The sequence below is a fragment of the Oryctolagus cuniculus genome, chromosome 3 (genome assembly GCF_051225735.1).
Source record: "Oryctolagus cuniculus isolate XC-2025 breed Fujian yellow rabbit chromosome 3, ASM5122573v1, whole genome shotgun sequence".
NCBI classification, from domain to species: domain Eukaryota; kingdom Metazoa; phylum Chordata; class Mammalia; order Lagomorpha; family Leporidae; genus Oryctolagus; species Oryctolagus cuniculus.
This window is the reverse complement of record NC_142869.1, coordinates 133008376-133029661: the sequence shown is the minus strand read 5'-3', so window position 1 is coordinate 133029661 and position 21286 is coordinate 133008376. Positions and strand designations below refer to the sequence as shown.

General features: G+C 41.6%; 1 protein-coding gene across 6 annotated transcripts in view; it reads right to left on the bottom strand.

Moving 5' to 3' along the window:
- Positions 1 to 1261: 1261 nt before the first annotated feature.
- Positions 1262 to 21286, bottom strand: part of IMMP2L (inner mitochondrial membrane peptidase subunit 2) — a 1052378-nt gene continuing 1032353 nt past the window's right edge. For all 6 annotated transcript variants that reach the window (XM_089329399.1, XM_008258379.4, XM_008258376.4 and 3 more), the window contains one exon: positions 1262 to 1845. In XM_089329399.1, the coding sequence (XP_089185525.1) occupies positions 1708 to 1845 (138 nt within the window). In that variant the 3' untranslated portion in view covers positions 1262 to 1707. The remainder of the gene's footprint in view (positions 1846 to 21286) is intronic.

The window sequence follows — 21286 nt, the reverse complement described above, 5'->3', positions numbered from 1 at the left end:
AGCTGGGCCAATCTGAAGCCAGGAGCCAGGAGTTTCTTCTGGGTCTCCCACACAGGTGCAGGGGCCCAAACACCTGGGCCATCTTCTACTGCTTTCCCAAGCCAAAGCAGAGAGCTGGATCGGAAGAGGAGCAGCTGGGACATGAACTGGGGCCCATATGCAGGCGGAGGCTTACCCTACTAAGCCTACTAAGCCGCAAGACTAGTCCCTGGATCTACTTTTAAAAACAATAATTCTGGTGCTAGTGCTGTGGCATAGTAGGCTAAGTCTCTGCCTGCGGCACCAGCATCCCATGTGAGTGCTAGTTCATATCCCAGCTGCTCCTCTTCCAATCCAGCTCTCTGCTATGGCCTGGGAAAGTAGTGGAAGACAGCCCAAGTGCTTGGGCCTCTGCACCCATGTGGGAGACTGGAAAGAAGCTCCTGGCTGCTGGATTTATATGGGCTCAGCTCCAACCACTGTGGCCATTTGGGGAGTGAACCAGCAGATAGAAGACCTCTGTCTCTGTTTCTCCCTCTCTCTGTAAATCTGCCTCTCAAATAAACAAATAGGATCTATTGAAAAAAATTCTGACCAACTTTGTATGAAAGTTCTCATTGGTGTTCATTGTATGATCTACCATGATGCTAATAAATTGTTGTTATCTATGCTCCCAGCATGCATAGGGATTTTGCTTTTGCTCTTTCTGTTCCTACTAGCTAAGAGTGAGTTAGCATCCAGATTTACAAGATGGCTCTTCCTAATTTGGAATATTGTCTGTCAATGAAACAGAAAGAAAAGAGACCAGGTGAGTGGAAGGAATACAACCACAGATTTGTCTCCATTAGCACAAGTTTCTAACCCATGGGAAGAAAAAATAACTACAGACTTGCAGGCAGGCAATTTACCACATCCTCTGTACAAAGCACAAGGTCTGTTATTCTACTGTAACCCCCTTTGCAATAGCTGCTTTCAGAACTACAATTATGAATACTAAGCAGGCATGAGAAGAAACAAAGATGGTTCCTCTGGAATGATTTCTTTTTCTATTTCACTCAGAGCCGGTTACCAAACAATGACTGAATGCAGATGAAGGGCTTTGCTTGTCATTTTGAACAGGCATGAGATCACTCTGAAGTTATGGATTAAGAAGGGCAAGTAAAATAGGTTTGATAGCATGTAAGTATTAGCATTGCATATTCTTTATTCCTTACTTCCAGAAGAGGATCTGTTCCCCATTAATTTATGTAGAGGTTAAATGACAAACATTCAAAACAGGACCTGAACAAGCCATTGTTTTATTATAACATCACTGTACTCTGTACCTACAGTACTGCATTGTCGCTGCTGTCGATTACATCTTCCGTATAATATGCATTTATCTAAGTTGTATTTAACAGTCGCAAATTATTTTTATTGAATATGAATTTTCAAATTCTGCCAGCAGCAAGCACCAAAACCCAACAATCAATGGAATCTGTATGTATAAGAACTAACGCGTTTATCCCCTGTAGGACATGGTACAACAGTTTCTGATTCCCAAAGGTCTGAATTTTTTTGGCATTAAAGAAGTGTTAAAGTTTAACAGAACACCAGGAACCATTTAATATTTAAAACGATAATCACACAGATCACTGTGATGTGAGACAAATGTTCGCCATGCAGCATGCTAGCGGTGGAGGCTTTTCCCAGGAGCTTCCTTTTCTCTCTCGGCCCCCCAACACCAGCTCAAGCAGATCCAGGTGGTGACTCATCCTCACTCTGAACTGGCAAGCGCTCTGGAGGAAGAACAGATTCCAATTTCTGCCAGCGCTCTGGAGGCCACAGGATATGTGTAGCATGGGCATGCAGAAGTCCCAGGGAAACCTGAAGCCACGAGGAAATACAAAGCGACAAATAAACCATTAGTGTCTTGAAAACAGAATTTGACCTGGGTGTGACGTTGCAGAAAAAGTAGTAATGATTAACAATATTAAACATTTACATAGAATTTTCCTAAGTGGTTTTACAGATGAGTAAAGTCACATCCAGAGAGGTTAAAGGAATTTGCCAAGAGTTGGGTTCTTAACAGTTGGATTCCAGTATCTGTGTACCTTCCCACTCAGTTGGATTCCAGTATCTGTGTACCTTCCCACTATCCTCAATCACCTATTAGCATAGAACTAGGTTAATATTCTCAGAATATCCTATAGATGACCTGATAGCCAAGAAACCTGAAAAAAAAAACACATACATTGTGGAAAATATTGTTCCGACTCCTGGATGGGCTGATTTCCTGGAGAGTACCCTGAGAAGCCTGTTACTAGCGCTCATGCAGAGAGTTACAAAGCAGGCAAACAAGGTGGGACTGACTTGAAGAAAGATAAGGTGAGATCAAGGCAGATGAGCAGAGCTGGCCAAGGAGGAAGAGGCCAGGGTGAGGGAATGTGTCCCAGAGGACGTAAGGCCCCATGAGCGCTCAGGTTGGCAACCTCAGTAGAATGGCAGACTGTGACAAACTTGTTTAAAGCACCATCAGGTCCCTCCAACTGGTCTGAAGAATGACCTGGAGACCTGCTTCTCTTGTTGGTGTTTTGGTAAGGTCAGGTATTATTTTCATGGTATTGAGAAGCTCATACAACAGATTCATGCTTAGCACATATTTTCTGAGTGCTGGCTGTAACCCAGATACTACATGTCCATTGTATTTCCAAATACTTTCCCTGCACATTAGACCTTCCCGGAGATTGATAAACATTGCTTTCAGCGAAATTCGTCCATCTATAATCACATTGCCCAGAGACTGAAAGCAGTAGCTGGAGGTCAGGAAGAGACTTCTAAAAAGATAATCAGAAAAAAACATTGTTCAAAAAGAAGAAAAGAAACCATACAACTTGAAAAAAAACAAACAAAATGTGCCCAAAGGGTAGCAAGAATCCCAGGAGCACAATGAACATTTTTTTCTTCAGTTTGTTATTTTGCAAATCAAACCAGCAGAAAATTTGGTAGTTTAGTGCAAAATCCATTCTACCACAAAAGTCCTCAGTAATTTATATTTTTGTGCTATCACTCCTTTCTCACATGTGTAGAGACACCATTTTTTTCTGAAATGCTTGAAAGCTATTGACATCATGCCCTAAATCCTTCAATATGTGTCTCCTAGGAACTGAGACCTTGTCTACATGAACACATTACCATTGTTATATATATATATATAAAATATGCACATCAATACTGCATTAATACAGAGTCCCTGCTTAGCATTTCCCAGTAATGTCCTTCATAGCCATTTATCTAGGATCACAAATTGCATTTGGTAGTCATTAGTTTGTTCAGTTTATATTTAGTTTATTTTAACCTGCAGTCCAGACCAGTTCCCTTGTAAAATACCCTACACCTGGAACTTTCTGATCGTTTCCCTCTGAACAGATTCAAGGTAAACGTTTTTGGCAAGAATGCAATTTTATTCTTTGCACTGTCTCACATTAGGAAGCACAAGCTGTCAGTTTGTCCCATTGTTGTGATGTTGAGTTTGATCACTTTAAACAGTGAGGTCGGAGCTGGCTATTTGGTTTCTGATCCAGTTCCAGTTCCGGTTCCCTGTTCATGTGCCTCTTCCTGTTCCCTGTTCCAGTTCCCTGTTCATCTCCTGCCAATGTGGGAGACCTGGATGGAGTTTGTGGCTCCTGTATTCAGTGTGGCCCAGCTACTGGGGCAGAGAACTAGCAGATCTGCCTTTCAGATACGACATTTTACCATATTTTGCCATCATAAACAAATATTTTTCTTTTGTAATTGGTAACTAACCCGTGTGCAATTTTTAAATGACTATTTATGCCAACATTTCACGTAATGATAGTAACATCTATAAGTGATCTGGCCTGAATCAAGTATTACACTGTTTCTATTTTAATACAAAGAATTCCTTTTCTGGGTCAAAATCTGGGTCAAAATGGATGGGCTAATGTCTGAAATTTGCCCAGCAAAAAATCCATGTGTCCTTTGCACATGTTACCATCAGTCTTTGGCACCATTAGTTATAGTACCTTATACCTGTTTCACCTGAAGTTAGACCTTTTTCAAAAAATATTTTTTCAACTTAATGTTCTACTTACTTTTGGAGATAACTCTTTTAAAAAAATTGATAGATTAATTTGAAAGATAGAGTTACACACACACACACACACAGAGAGAGAGAGAGAGAGAGAGAGAGAGAGAGAAAGAGAGAGATCTTCCATCCATTGGTTCACTCCCCAGATGGCAGCAATGGCCAGAGTTGGGCCATTCTGAAGCCTGAAGCCAGAGCCAGGAGTTTCTTCTGAGTCCACCACATGAGTGAGGGACCCAAGCACCTGAGCCAACTTCCACTGCTTCCCCAGGCCATAAGCAGAGATCTGGATCAGAAGATCAGCCAGGGCACCAACCAGTGCTCATACAGGATGCTGGTACTGCAGGCGGAGGCTTAGACCACTACTCCACAGCTTTGGCCCCTAGACATTTCCTTAAAAGCTGTTTTATTTAGCAAGGAATGCTATACAGAGACTGAGATTTAGTACAAGGTGTGCCCAGTGCTCCTGAGTGTCAGTATTCTATGCCATTTTAGGGAAAAGACATGAAAAAAAATCCAGCATCACAAGGTTCTCTCTTACCATCCCCCATTCATATTATATCTCTCTTCTTCCATAGAAAGCACCCTGGCTATCCACAATGTCAACATATTTAGTCATTTGCACTTTCCCAAAATGCACACCAAAAAGTTTCAAGATGACTATACTGTGGCCACTAGCAGCAACATATTTACTGGGTAAAATATCATGATTTCTTCGTAATTATTTTGGACTTTATGATAGCTCTTCTAATAAATTGGCAGAGTTCTGTGTTGAAAGTTTATTTGAATCAATACATTTTTCCCTCCTCAGTGTAGTTACATTATTTGACATACAAGCTTGTTTCTATTTATCTTCAGTTTTACAGTTTGATTTCATTATTCCTGATGCAACTTTTTTAAAATGTCTTCCCCCCACTGCAAGATGTCCACACGCTAATGCCAAAAGCTGCGACAGCGTTACATTACATGACAGACAGGAATTAAGGACGCTACATGGTTGACCCCCCAGACAACTTGAGACCCAAGTCCTGACATGAGGAAGTAGGCAGCACAACAGCTAGAATCAGAGAGATCTGAGCATGTTACACTGCTGGCTTTGCATGTGGAGAAAAGGGTCCCTGTCGAGGAAGGCAGGTGGCCTCAAAAACCTGGCAAAGGTGAGGAGACAGATTCTTCCCCAAAGCATTAGAAGGAATGAGTGCGCAGAACTGTAAAATACCAGATTTCCATTGTTTGAAGGCACTGAGTTTGTGGTAATCTACCACAGAACAACAGGAGACTCACATACAAAGTGTACACAGGAGTTCCACTCCCATCTCCCTCACTACCTCCAACAGGTAACTGACTTCATCAGTTTGATTATTCTTCATGTGTTTATTTTATGAAGGAATAAAAAAACCCACAAACACACATGGAAGAGCACACACACTCCTGTTTCCTACTTTTTTCTTATACCAAACGTAGCATGCTATATGTTTTCTTTTGCACCTTGTTTTTATTCTCAACGACAAACCCCTACCATTGTGTGGAAATGTTGCCCGAGTGGCTTGTTTGAAGCCCCACTCCCAGTGTGATTCTGCTGACTTAGCCCAGTTGGAGAATGCAGGCCTGTGCTTCCTCTTTAGCTTCATAGCCAGGAAAGGTGAAGCCACAAATTGAAATAACTCCTCGTCTAGAACACAGTAAGTAACCACTTCAACCATGTTAACTGCCTGGAAATACTTCCAGAGACTTCCATGACCCTGTAGCACAGTAGTTTGTAACTGCTTTTGTTCTTGTCTGGCCTCAACTGAGTTAATGAACAGCCCTTAGCCATGCCCTCCGTGAGAACACTTTTTAGCCACTCCTGGTTGTTCCTCAAATCCTTATTTGCTTCCCCAAGTGGTTTAAACTTTTCATGAGAGTGATTAGCCAATCTTACCTTGCCTGAACTCTCGTAAGCATAGCTACTTTCTTGTTTAGTTTTAGAAATAGGGTATAGAGAACAGTGACATCAGTTGTGTGTTTTTAATCAACACTCATTTTACCAAAACTAATCTTACCATTCTTTTATTTCAAACACTAATTAAGGATACTACTCTTACTCCCTCCCAAAAAGTTCATCTTCATAATTATGAATAATTGTGAAAATTTATTCAGTTACATAATATTATTTAAAAAGCATGATATGATAATTCAACAGCTTTTTTATTTGTGTATTAAGATTGACAGAGTGTTGATTCACTCAAGATTGTTTTGCTGTGGATTTTTTTTATTAACATATCTACAGGCAAGCAAAGAGCATACTGAATGTAGGACATACAAATCAAAGAATATATGAACTTCTTCAGAATTAAAAGATATGCTCAAGATATACCATTGGCTTTCACACTTGCTATATCATTTGGTTCTCTAGAGAAATGGAACTAATAGGATGTGTACAAATAGACACACCTTCTTTTAAGGAATTAGCAAATGTGGCTGCAAAAATCTTCAAAATCTGGATACTCAGGAAAGAGCTGTAGTTCAAGTCTAAAGGCAGTCTGTTTATGAACCAACAGGAGTTGATGTGGCAGGTTGAAGTCCAGGCTGATTGCTGGCACACTCCCCCCTGCTTAGGAGAAGTCAGCCCATCAGCATATTCAGGTTTTCAACTGACTGCCCTCTGACGTGGTAGGCCTCATCCAATCTGTTTAACCAAGTTTTCCCAGTCCACCCATTTCAGTGAAAATCTCGTCACAGTGACATCCAGAATATGTCTGACCAAATATCTCAGCACTTTGGTCCAGCCAAATTGACACATAAAATTCGTCAGCACACCTGACAAATAGGAAATCACCTCCTTCCTCCATAGTCAACTCAGAGCTCACCACATGCAGGGCAGTGTACCGAGTGCCTAACACACACTGAATCACTTAACTCCCACAGCAGCTCATGAAGCATGGACTGCTGCTTTTAACATTTAAAAAATTTATATAAAGGGAACAGATTTCATGTAGCTCATACACAGTTTTAAGACCGTAATGTTACTTCTCACCTTCCCTCACTCCCACCTTTCTTATTTTTCTTTTAATTTCAATGATATACTTTCATTTTCCTTACAGTCACAAGCTTGACCTCCACCAAACAAAGGATTCAACAAATAATAAGTAGAAAAACCACTGTTCCTCAAGTTTTAAGACCGTAAACTAGGGTTGTCAAAATAATAACTCAAAATGTCAATTTTGTTCATATACATTTGTTCTTTTTATTAGTTGTCACATGTCAGGAAAATATGTTTGTCTTTTGGGGGCTAGCTTTTGTCACTAAGCATAATGGTCACCAGTTCCATCCATTTTGTTGCAAAAGATAGGATTTTGTTGTTTTGTATGGCTGAGTAGTATTCCCTCATGTATATATATCATGGTTTCTTTATCTTTTACTCTTTTTTAAAAAAAACTATCTACCCTAGCCTACAGCAGTAAGCTCCATCCTTATTCTGACATCCTGAAATCTCCTCTACCATAATTTATCTATCCACTCTTCAGTTGATGGACAGCTGGGTTGATTCCATATCTTAGCTATTGTGAATAGAGCTGCAATTAAACATGGAGCTCGCTCTTTCATGTGCTGACTTCTTTTCATTTAGGTAAATTCCCAGGAGTGATATGGCTGGGCCATATGGTAGGTCTATATTCAGATTTCTGTACTATCTCTATTCTGTCTTCCACAGCAGCTGTACCAATTTACATTGCAACTAACAGGGGATTAGGGTACATTTTCCCCCACATCTTCACCAACATTTGCGGTTTTTTGGTTTCGGTTTTTTTCTTTCTTTCTTTCAATCTTTTTTTTTTTTTTTTTTTTTTTTTGGTTTTTGGTTTTTGGATGATAGCCATTCTACACCAGTTGAGATAAAGCCTCATCTTGTTGTTGTTGTTTTTTTTTTAAGATTTATTTATTTACTTGAAAGTCAGAGTTATGACCGGCACCGCGGGACATGCTCAAGCTGACTTGCCTCAAATGGTGGAGTTAGAAACATACCAGGGGATTCCAATTCAATCCCATTGAGGTGGCATGTACCAATGCCATCTCACTAGTCCCAGTGATCAATTTCTGTTCACAATTGATCGTAATGATAGGACTAAGAACCAAAGGGATCACAGAAACAAGAATAGTGTCTGCAAATACTAGCTGATAGAATCAAAAAGGGAGAGAATGGTCCAACATGGGAAGTGAGATACACAGCAGACCCATAGAATGGCAAATGTCCTAACAGCACTCTGGCCTCATAATCAGCCCTTAAGGCATGCGGATCCGGCTGAAATGCCCATGAGAGTATTTCAGGCATGGAAAGCCAAGACACTCTGGGGGGGAAAAAAAAAAACCTAAATGAAAGATCTCTGCGAGTGAGATCCCAGTGGAAAGAATGGGTCATCAAAGAAGGAGGTACCTTTCTCTGAAGGGAGGAGAGAACTTCCACTTTGACCATGGCCTTGTCTAAATATGATCAGAGTCAGTGAACTCAGGGGGCTTCCATAGCCTTGGCAGCTCATGACAAGAGCCTAGGGTGATTACTGATGCCATAAACAAGAGTGTCAATTTGTTAAGTCAACAACAGGAGTCACTGTGCACTTACTCCTCATGTAGGATCTTTGTCCTTAGTGTGCTGTACATTGAGATTTAATGCTATAACTAGTACTCAAACAGTATTTTTCACTTTATGTTTCTGTGTGGGTGCAAACTGTTGAAATCTTTACTTAATGTATGCTAAACTGATCTTCTGTATATAAAGAGAATCGAAAATGAATCTTGATGTGAATGGAAGGGATAGAGGGAGTGGGAAAGGGGAGGGTTGCGGGTTGGAGGGACGTTATGGGGGGGGGAAGCCATTGTAATCCATATTCTGTACTTTGGAAATTTATATTCATTAAATAAAAGTTAAAAAAAAATTCTCCACCTTGCAGCGTTGGCACACCAGGTTCTAGTCCCGGTCAGGGCGCCAGATTCTGTACCGGTTTCCCCTCTTCCAGGCCAGCTCTCTGCTGTGGCCTGGGAGTGCAGTGGAGGATGGCCCAAGTCCTTGGGCCCTGCACCCTATGGGAGACCAGGATAAGTACCTGGCACCTGCCGTCAGATCAGTGCGGGGCGCCGGCCGCAGCGCGCCGGCCGTGGCGGCCATTGGAGGGTGAACCAACGGCAAAGGAAGACCTTTCTCTCTGTCTCTCTCTCTCACTGTCCACTCTGCCTGTCAAAAATAAATAAATAAATAAATATATAAAAGAATTAAAAAAAAAGAAAGTCAGAGTTATACATAGAGAGAAGGAGAGGCAGAGAGAGAGAGAGAGAGAAGTCTTCCATCTGCTGGTTCACTCCCCAGTTGGCCACAATGGCCGGAGCTGTGCCAATGTGAAGCCAGGAGCCAGAAGCTTCTTTCCGGGTCTCCCATGCAGGTGCAGGGGTCCAAGGACTTGGGCCATCTTCTACTGCTTTCCCAGGCTATAGTAGAGATCTGGATTGGAAGTGGAGCAGCCGGGACTTGAACTGGCGCCCATAAAGGATGCTAGCACTGCAGGCAGTGGCTTTACCTGTTATGCCACCATGCCAGCCCCTCTCATCTTGGTTTTTATTTGCATTTCATTGAGGGCTAGTGACCCTGAGCATTTTTCCATCTGTCTGTTGGCCATTTGTATTTCTTCCTTTGAAAAATGCAAGTTTATGTTTGTAGAGGATACTGCCTAAATTATTCTCAGGAGCATACCCCCCGGAATAGGACATGGCTGCAGTTCCGTCTCTGCCTGTGCAGGCTGGGTGAGGGCACACCCTCCCAACAGAATGTGGTGGCAGAAGCAGCAGGGAGGCTAATAGGCTTTAATTGATATCTAGTGTTTTTGGGAACTTGCAGTAGCATCTGAATGGACCTTTCTGTGAAGATACACATCACCATTCTGTTCTCTGGACCACCGACTGGATTCCTTTCCCACCATAAAGTTGATGTGCTTACGTGCTTACTAGCTTATAGAATTGCTTGTATTCTCTAATAAAAAGTGCTGGCCGAGAGCTATCCAGTGGCTCTTTTGATAGAGCTTCCCATGTCCCATCTTAGCATTTTGAAACTCAACATATGTCCTCAGCCTGTGTCTTACCTGGATTGCTTCTTTTGTTGTTGCTGAGTTTCTTGAGGTCCTTATATATCCTGGATAGTAATCCTTTATCAGATGCATAATTTGCAAATAGTTTCTCCCATTTGTTGGTTGCCTCTTTGTTGAGTGTTTCCTTTGCTGTGCTGAAGTTTCTTAGCTTGATGTAATCCCATTTGTCTATTTTTGCCCTTACTGCCTATGCTTATGGAATCTTAACCCAAGAGTCTTTGCCTATGGCAATATCTTGCAGTGTTTCTCCTATGGTTTACTCTAGTAATTGGATGGTTTTAGATCTTAGGTTTAGATCCCCGATCCATTGTGAGTTGATTTTTGTATAAGGTGTGCAGAGATTCAATGTGCTCCACACCACTTGTTGAAGAGACTGTCCCTTCTTCAGGGAGTGAATGATCTTAGCTTGTTTGCCAAAGCTTGGTTGTAGCTGGGTAGATTAATTTCTGGGGTTTCTATTCTGTTCCATCGGTCTGCATATCTATTTTTGTGCTAGTATCAGGCTGCTTTGATTTTAACTGCTCTTTGGTATGTCTTGGAATCTTGTATCATGATACCTCTGGCTTTGTTTTTGTTGTCTAACATTGCTTTAGCTATTTAGGGGTCTCCTGTGTTTCCATATGAATTTTAGAATCTTCTTTTAAACACATCTGAGAAAAACATATTTGGTATTCTGACTGGTTTCACATTGATCTGTAAATTGATTTGGGTAGTATAGACAATTTGATGATATTAGTTCTTCCGATACATTAATATGGAAGGTTTTTCCTTTTTTTGCATGTGTCTTCTATTTCTTTGTGATTTGTAATTTTCATCATAAAGATCTTTCACATTCCTGGTTAAATTTATCCCTAGGTTTAAATTTTTTGTAGCTATTGTGAATGGGACTGATCTTACAAGTTCTTTCTTGGCTGTGACATTGTCTGGGTATACAAAGGCTATTGATTTTTGAGGCTGGTTTTACATCCAGTAACTTGGCCAAACTCTGAATTCCAATAATCTCTTAGTGGAGGGTTTTGTTTCCCCTAAACCTAGGTATAGGTGAGACTATGCTGAGATTCAAATACATGAGCTCTGCTTCTTGAACCTGTACATTCATAATTATCCAAGTGAGATACTTCTAGCAGTAAAGGGGCACAATTTTTGATTAAGTCAGGATTTTAAGATTAGATTAAGACTGTCTTGGACAAGTCAGGAATACCCTAATCACACTTCTCCATTATTCAGGCTTAAAAGCCTTTCCTTAAACAACTAGATTCATCATCAGAAGGAAATGCACAGGGTTTCCCTCCAAATTTTTATGCTGAATACTTAAATTCTAGTACCATATTTGGAGACACAGCCTTCAGTAGGTGATTAATTCAAAATGAGGCCAGTAGGATGGGCCCTAATCCAACGTAACTGGTGTCCTTATAAGAAAAAAAGGATTAGGATATTCAGAGAGATACTGGAGGTGCATGCACACAGAGGACACATTGTGAGAACATTGCATGAAGGTGACCATCTGCAAGCCAATCTAGGAGGACTTAGGAGTCATCTTGGACTTAACACCTCCAAGACTGTGGAAAAACACATTTCTGTGCTCAAGCCACACAGTCTTGTGTTATTCTGTTATGGCAGCCCTGGTAAATGAATATGTATGTAAGTTAAAAGGAACACTGTGCTGGAGGTCAGATCTGTGAGATGTCTGAATACTCAAACTAGAAGAACAGAGGAACATGTTGAAGAAAACAAGCTAAATATTTTTGTTGACAGAAAGAGCCCTCATATATGCTAGCTTGAGTGTTCCCTAAAGGTCCATGTGGAATCTAATCCCCAGGGTGAGAGGGACTTAATATGACAAAGGTGTTTAAAGGAGAGGCCTTTGGGAAGTAATTAGGATTAGATGAATCATTAGGGTGGAACCCCCTTATATACTTGTGGCTTTAGGGAGAGAGAGAAAAAAAAACAAAGAACATATATATTTTTTTGCTATTTGATGCCTGGCACTGCCTCAGGACTCTGCCAGCAAGAAGAACCAAATGCATGCCCTTGAACCCCTAGACTGAGCTAATTAAACCTCTTTTTTAAAACATAAAGATACCCCACCTCAGGAATCTCATTAATAATGCAAAATGTACTAACGTGGGGATTGGGAAGGAGCAGGCACACACACTTAATTGTACAAAACTTTTACAACAGGTTAAATCCTTTGACCAACGGAGCTAACATTTTATTGGAATATGAGTCTCCCTACTCATTTTTTCTCATGTACAACAGTCTTCACTGGATTCATGGTGTTTTTTAGGTAGAAGGAGATATTTTTACAGTTAGTTTTACAACATAATAACAGAAACACATTAAATGAACCATTGCAAATGCTTAGAAGATCATTGTATTTGCAGTATCTGCTGAATAAAAGTCTAGGTCCATCCACATTTATAAATGGAGCTTTTACAATAATTCTGTTGCCCCTAGCAAAATGTATAGGTACACTGAGCTCACAGATTGGGAATTGATGAACTAGAATAGTGTGCACCAAACTATTTTGATGTGTATCCCATCAGAAAAAAAAAAAAAAAAGAAAGAAAGAAAGAAAAGAAACTTGAGAATTCACCCCATTATGTATTTCATGTTAGTATATATCATTAATAATTCTTTGAGTTAAACATTGGTAAAGCTCAAATTCTTATTGTTTAGACACAATTAGAGGTTCTGATATTCTTGTGTCCAATGGATCGTTGTACACATCACCTATTTCTGTTCTCGATTTTAGAGATCTCCACAAACACCAAAATTACTGACTTCAGAGTGATCAGTGCTATCAGTTTAGCAGTTTGTTTTGTCCACACAATGCCAAGGAACCACATGGACTAAATTTACTGAATTGCCTGACTTTGATTGAATTGGCTCCACTGACAAGTTATTTTGGCATCTGGAAGACACAGCCCTCACACGCCCAGCCTTCCCTTCAGGTGCCAGGGCCACAGGTGTGTGTTTCTCTGGTCTTTCCACAGGCCCACAGTCTACAGAACACCCCTCCATTTCTTGGCTTCAGAACAACCTATCTTATGTGAAGGACTTTCAAGGACAAGCAAAAGTACAAAGCATTTTGAGGCGAGACAGAGGCAAAAACACAGGAGAGAAGATGATAAGTACCATGAGTGGAAGCAAAGTACTTTTAAAATTAATTGAATAAATTTTATTTGGAAGACAGAGGGCTGGTTCTGTGGCATAATAGGCTAAACCTCCACCTGCGGTGCCAGCATCCTATATGGGAGCCAGTTCACATCCCAGCTGCTCCACTTCTTTTTTTTTTTTTTTTTTTTTTTTTTTTTGACAGGCAGAGTGGACAGTGAGAGAGAGAGACAGAGAGAAAGGTCTTCCTTTGCCGTTGGTTCACCCTCCAATGGCCGCCGCGGCCGGCGCGCTGCGGCCGGCGCACCGCGCTGATCCGATGGCAGGAGCCAGGAGCCAGGTGCTTTTCCTGGTCTCCCATGGGGTGCAGGGCCCAAGCACCTGGGCCATCCTCCACTGCACTCCCTGGCCACAGCAGAGGGCTGGCCTGGAAGAGGGGCAACCGGGACAGAATCCAGCGCCCCGACCGGGACTAGAACCTGGTGTGCCGGCGCCGCTAGGCGGAGGATTAGCCTAGTGAGCCGCGGCGCCGGCCTTTTTTTTTTTTTTTTTTTTTGACAGGCAGAGTGGACAGTGAGAGAGAGAGACAGAGAGAAAGGTGCTCCACTTCTGATCCAGCTCCCTGCTGATGGCCTGGGAAAGCAGTGGATGATGGTCTAAGTGCTTGGACCCCTGAACACATGTGGAAGATCCAGAGGAAGCTTCTAGTTTCAGATCAGCCCAGCTCTGGCCGTTGTGGCCATTTAGGGAGTGAGCCAGTGGATGAAAGACCTCTCCTCTGTCTCTCCCTCTCTCTGTAACTCTGCCTTTAAAATAAATAAGTAAATAATAATCATAATAAAGAGACCAATATATTGGTCTTCCATACATTGGTTCACTCCCCAAATGCCAGCAAGAGCTGGGTCTGGGTGCAGCAATGTGGGAAGCTGTGTATTCTGAGTCTCCCATGTGGTTAGCAAGGACTCAGTTAATTGAGCCATCACTCACTTCCTCCCCAGGTACACATCAGCAGGAAGCTGGAAGCATCAGTGGAGCTGGGACTCAAACCCAGGCACAATATGGGATACAGACACACCAAGTGGCATCTTAACTACTACATCAGAATCATTTTCCCCAACAACCTTTTAAAAAAAGATGAGCAGAGCTGAGCTAGGGTCAGAAGAGTATCAATGTGAGAAGTGACATGAGGCACAAAAAGTATGCGTTCATTGATTAAAATGTTTTCTAAAGAGGAAAAACAAATACATTTTATCTGCACTATTGGCAAATAAATCTCTTTGATGAGTTTACTAAGCAGCAGAAGAAAAATTTTCATATAAGCAAGGTAGTCATCAGATATTTATCCTACAATATTAAGTTACTTAGAATTATGTTTGAAAGTGTAATCAAACTGAATCAAATCCAAACTTTGAAGAACATTGTTTTAAATTAAGTCCTGATTCTAAAGGCTTATAGAAATGCTAACTTTTCGACCTGACATCCAAAGTGCCTCACTGCCATGTCTTCGTCATTTCTCAATACTTTAAGGCATCTCCATAGAATGGCATGGTATTTCCACCTACACTCTACTGATTGCTGCTGTCCTTGAGTTTGTAATGATGCTCCTCAAACCCCTGGGACTCTCAGGTAAGACCCAACTCAGCCCCAACTCCCATGGAGGCCTTCCCAGACACTCCAGTTCATAACCATTTGTTCCTGTCTAAGGAATCAGGCCTGCTATTGACACTCTCCAATATCGGGTTTTAAAAAAAGGTTAAGAGTACCAATAATTTTGTGTTAAATATAGAAAATGCAAGTGTAGCATAACCTTTAAACTCCCACCTTTAAGCCTAGGGGATGATACAGATATACCCCAGTGTTTTCTGTTAGAATACGTAAGGGTAGTGATGAATGCTGGTCAAGGATCTCCTTGAACATGCTTGCCTATGATCCTTCTAGGTACCCGTGTAACAGGGGCAGAAGGGAAACCAATGGTTCAGCCTCAATACCTAATTGAAATGAAGAAAACATGCACAGTGGTTGTTACATCCTTCACCAGGCTCAGTTCTGAAAGCTTCCCTATCCCTAGGTACATGCCTATTTCATCAAAGGCAGGACATACTGCTCACTGGGCTACCTACTACAAAGCTGTCACATGAAAAAGCCAACTTCCTTCTCACTGGTTTATTTATTTCTCAGAGTCCCCCAGGAGAACTGGGGAACATTATCATTAGATTAATAAACTTATTAATATGGAAGCTTTAATAATAGACAAACTTTAATAGTATGGCAGCATAACATTTGTGAGGTTAGGTCAGCAATGACCAGTACAAACTAATTTACATTCTTATAGTACTTACAGCTTACAGATAACTTATGGTTTTTAAATAGACACCTCATCTTTTATTATATGTATGTATACATTTGTATATATATATTTATATAGATATATTTATTTATTTGAGAATCAGAGACAGTAAGACACAGAGAACTTCCAAATGCTAGTTTATTCCTGAAACGTTTGCAATGACGAGGGCAAAACCTGGGTGCTGGGAACTCAATCCAGGTCTTCCATATGGGCAGAAGTACTTGACCCATTGCCTACTGCCTCCCAGGGTCTGCATTATCAGGAAACTCGAATTGTGAGTGGAACTGGGCTTCAAACTCACTCTCTGTGATATGAGTTGCAAGCATCCCAACTTGATGTCTTGTCTTAACTGCTAAGCCATATGCTCACCTCAATACCTCAACTTTTAAAATGATATAACCACCAATGAGGCCTTAAGAAATACCCGTTGCATAGTGCCATCGTGCAATGGATTATCCAAGACATTATTACAGGTGCAATCTAAGGTGGTTGCAGGATGACAGAAGGCCATCCTGCCAATGTGCATCCCCTTTCGACACAGTGAACATTTATTATTATCTTCTGAATGCTTTACACTAACATGATCTCTCCTGTTCCTGAACTTAAACTGCATCTCAGTTAACAGAAAAGGAAATGAGGCTCAGAAATAGCAACATGCTGAAGGTCAGAAGGCTGGCAGGGGCGGAAAGCAGTACTTAAAACAGGCATGGTTCAAAATCTATGCTGCTTCCCACTAGAATGCATTGCGTTTCTATCATATTATTTATATAATTTATGCTTCCATACTTAGAGCAATGATCAGGGAGCTTCTGTAAAGGAGTAGAAAGGAAACAGTTTAGGATTGCAGGCTATACTGTCTCTGTCACAATGACTCAGCTCTGTCCTTGCAGCAGTAAACAGCCAAGAAATAAAAGATCTGACCCAATAAAACATTATGTACAGAAGCCAACAATGTTCTGCAGGCCATTGTCACCTACCTAGGTCTATCCTTTAGACTTTTAACACCCGAGGGCAGAGTCTGGGTCTTACCTTTTCTATGTTAGAAATCAGCAGTGTTTTAAAGGCTAGGAGCTACTGCCAGCAATCAACACCCTGTACTGAATGGGTGAACTGATTAAGGGGGAAAGCTTAAGTCTGGAAAATGCTGTATTTTATGCTCTAGGCATCAAGGAAATTTCAGCATACTTTAAGAGAGACAGTTGTTAATTGTTTAGAAAACAGTATTAAGTGCCATGAGGGCTTCTGTAATCACTGGTGATGTGTCACAGTGATTTGACAGCAAACTCCTACATCTTTAAGAGGTCTTTAAGAGGTGCAGTATGGATTTTACAGCATATGTCATACACATTTCTGAAATCTTTATAGCTACTTCATTTTCTTAAAAATTCACTTTCATGCTTTACTAAGGCAAAGCAAATGGCTCTGGATTGCCTCTGGTGATCCTCATTTACCTCCAGGTCAAATCGACTGTAATCAGGAGGACAGCAGCTTATCACATCGTATGCCGAGTCTACTGGGATGGGTCCCAGGCAGTTATCTGGGCAATTTATCATTGCTCTGTCCTCTTCCCACACTAGAATTTTCCAGAATATGTCAGCAACATCAATTTGCTCTCAGTGGTAACCAGGGAACACTCTGGTGCTGCATTGACATAAGTGCTCTTTCTCTTTTCCAGGTTGTGGTACCTCCACGTGGGATACTGTCCTTGTAACCAGGATGTACACCAGGGCTGGGAGTGGTCCACAGAGTATGAGGCCATGGAGGAGAACCATTTTGTTACAGCCTCTGTTTTGATGCCATGCATTCAGCATGACACAGAATGTACAGAGGGCTGTCCTGACACTGCAGAGATACTGCCTGCCTGATCCAACACTCATTTGCTCATTTATCATTGCATATGACCAGTACTGATGTTAAAGGCACATCTTTACACTCAACTGAAGAGACTAAGAAAGAGAAGAGCAAAAGAATTCCCATCATAGATAAAAATTAGCTTTCTTAGATACTGGCAAAAAGAGTCACATTGTCTAAGTAAATCAAACAGAAAAGTAAAGGTAGATAAAACCAATGTCATATAAAAAAAATTGAGCAATAGCTCTGTTGAAAAAGTTACTGATAGTTTCTGAAAGGAATGCAAGTAGAAATTATACTACCTACTTTATGTTTAAACATGGATTAACATAGCCAGCTTTGAATTTTTCATCAACGTCTATTGATATGATAGATAAGGTTCATAAAGAAACTGTTATTAGCCTATCATCCTCACACGCATTCCCAGGATGCCTCAGATAAAGACACGTCCTGAGGAACAACAACAAGAACAAATGCAGAGAAGCCTGCCTTTCCAAGTGAGCCATGACTGGCATCTCCTCAAAGACAGCCTGGGAAGGGCAGCACTTTATTCTTTGGGTGAATCAGTCAGTGGTGCAGAAGGCCATAAAGGCAAGCATCCAGACTCCTAAGATTCACGCTTTGGAAAGCAAGAACAAATTAGACAGATACAGATAGATATGAATAGAGGAGTACTAGGCTTTGGAAAAACAGAGAAATGGGAGAGGATCAAGAGGAAGGAGCACCAGATGAGGGAACTGGCACCAAGGCAGCGCCGGCACCAGGAGAGCACTCTCTCTGTGGGGATGCAGTGCCTGCGTTGCCCTCCGTGGCTTCATTGTGCCCCTGCAGAACCCAAGCAGCACTGATGTCTCCATCCATGTGTCACCATGAACTCCTCCATGAACTGACAAGAGTAAGGGGTCCTTGACTTAGGAAGATTTCCCTTTGATGGGAACTCCTTCCTATTTGAAGATATATCAGAGGCCCAGGGCACCTTATCAGCAACTCCAAAATCCAGAGCACTCCCCACAAGCAGTTTTTGTAACCAGCAGGTAACATAACCTGGCCTGAGCTGTTGCGAGATTACCATCTTTATTTATCTGAAACAGTGTGCAAAGTCACAATTTCAGCTGCAGAAATATTAATGTGCTTGGTAACAGGAGTTGCCATAGACCGTGAGGACTATGGTATTACAGTAGAATAGAGAATGTTTGTAGACGCTGTTTACAGACACTGCTATTACATTTCCCACTGCTGAAAGGTCTGAAGTTTGGCATGCCACTGCCCTCCACCCCCCAGGCTTTAGATGCAGTCCTAATATCTATAAATATATAGAAAGGTGAGTGTCTAACAGAGTGTCTAACAAAGAATAATCAGTTACGGAGTCAGCCCTGGGTGGAGCAGGCATCCAACCCTGCCAGATGCTGGGTATCTATGGAAGGTGACAGACGTGACTCCTGTCCTCTCAGACTACGAGATCTGATGGGAGAGACAGATGTTTAGACAAAGCGTCAACCACACCCGACACGCTGCACATACCAAGGATCTGAGTGCCCTGGCCAAACACTGGGGAGGCTCTACTGGGCAGATCCTCTCAAAGAGCTCTAAAGCACCTTCCCCAAAGGGCACATCTCTGCCCAGCATGTCCCCCCAGATTTGTATCTGGAACTTTCTCTCCATCCTCCACTGAATCTCAAAATTGAGGTATTGCACTGGGTTAACACTATTTTTGGATGAGAGGGAAAGCCTTAATGCTGCACAGAAGATTCGAAATGAGGCTCTCCCTTTCAAAGGACCCATTCTAGGACAAGTGTTTTCCTTCATTACCAACAATTTTACCTTTAATCATTTCAAAGTAATTTTCCCGTTCAAGACTTAGCTTTAATCAAAACGCATTTTCAGGTCACTTCATGGCCTCTTCATGATTCTCTCTGGGTAACGACGGAATCATGCATAATCATTCTCTTCCCCCTAAGATACCCCTGGTAAGTAGTTAGTTCAACATTTTATGCAAAAAATAGATACAAAACAGGCCTCTAGGGGTATCTTCAGCTAATTTTCATGAATTAATTTCCCAGGATTAATGTTTATGCACTAGTCTCTTTACCACATAATCAAATCACTGGCATTGAAGTGGCCTAACTCCTTATTTTGCAGCTTGATTAAGCAGGTGATGAAACACTTGAATGTAATTTGGATAGTTAGCAACTCACAGTATTCACAAGAATCCACAGTACATGGGTGACATTACAGACTGATGTCTCATTGTTTACTTGTGTTCACTCTAGTAGTTGATGCCCCACATGCTACATTTATATAGGAGATAAAACACTTCATATAGATACATGAGTGGAAAGGTGTGAAAATCTTTATTGTTGTTGACATTGCTTTAAACTATGTTTAGGCTACCGGGCAGGTGGCCACAGAGACCCAGAGCCACTGGTAGGAGGGGCTGCCAGATGACCAGGCATCTGACATTCACAACAGGACCTGCTGCTCTTCCCCTCCCTTATATACCTGATTTCAAAATGAAAGTGAAGAGGCTCACAGAGTCAGTTACTGGAAACAAGAGGAGATGAGTAAAAATGATAATGACGAAGCCCCAGACAGTTGCTATGAGCAGCACCATAGACAGCACTTAGCTCTCTGAGACCCAAGAGGAGAACATGCTGACATACACAGCTCCCTTGTGAAAGAAGAAACCTGTCATTCCTAAAAGGAAGCTGTTTACTTTAATTAAATCTCATCAAGATATTTCTGACATGAAGTCTAGCATGGGAAACTTTATGTATTACCAGGGACAGCATCCACAGCAGGTTTCCCCCACTAAGGCAGAAGCACAATTCAAGTTGCTGGCAACTCAGTGAACATTGTTCTGTGAGACTAAGGTAAACCAGTTTGATATCTAATATTCAACAGCTCTAACTTATCCCAATGATAAGAACTTAGATTACCCGGAGGTTTCGATAGATAAGATGCCCTTTAAATTAATTTCTCTAAATATCATTCTCTTGGCTATATTTACGATATAGTAGATCTGTTTCACCTTGTCTGTGGCTGGAAGGAATTCCTGCTGCAAAACCATTGCTACAGGACTCAAGTGAATGATAGGTCAGAATCAGTGACTCACTCTGCCTTTCTCCTCACCCTGAAATAACACCTCAAGGAGTCAGAGCCATAACTGTAGTTCTTAACTCCCACCTGCAGCTTATCAATATCAGAGAATTGTGTTGTTTAAGAAAAAAATTAGTGATAACAAAACATAATTGAAAGAGTAGTCCAACCCTCAGAAAAACTGGCTTCTCTGGAAGAAACTGATATTCCAGGTGCTTTAAGTTTTAAAGGTGCACCTGTGGAAGCAGGACGCAGTTCGTTAAAAATCATTACAGGTGTGGGTGAGGCACATGTGGCTCTACCAGTCTTCATGGTATGTGCATTTCTGTGCAGGTGTTTGTGAGACTCAACTCCTTCTTCTTCTGCCTACTCTCAAGCTGAATGCTCTACATGTTCCTTCTGTCCGCCCCCAGGAGCAGGCTCAGTGAATCAGAAGTCCCCATGTCAGACCATGACCGCGATGTGAAGAAGACACAGAAACAGAGATGTACTGGCCGAGGCATGAGGGACAGCACTTGGGATCCTTACCACCCTGCAGCTGTGGCCTGGCACGGGGTGTCCTGCAGTGTTCAGTGTCATATTCCCCAGCCTGGCTTCTGGGCCATCCATTCTGTAAGACATCCAGGATCTTTCCAATGACACCTTTTCACTTAAATTAGTGAGGAGGACAAAGAATATCAGAATGGGTCTGTGTTGTTT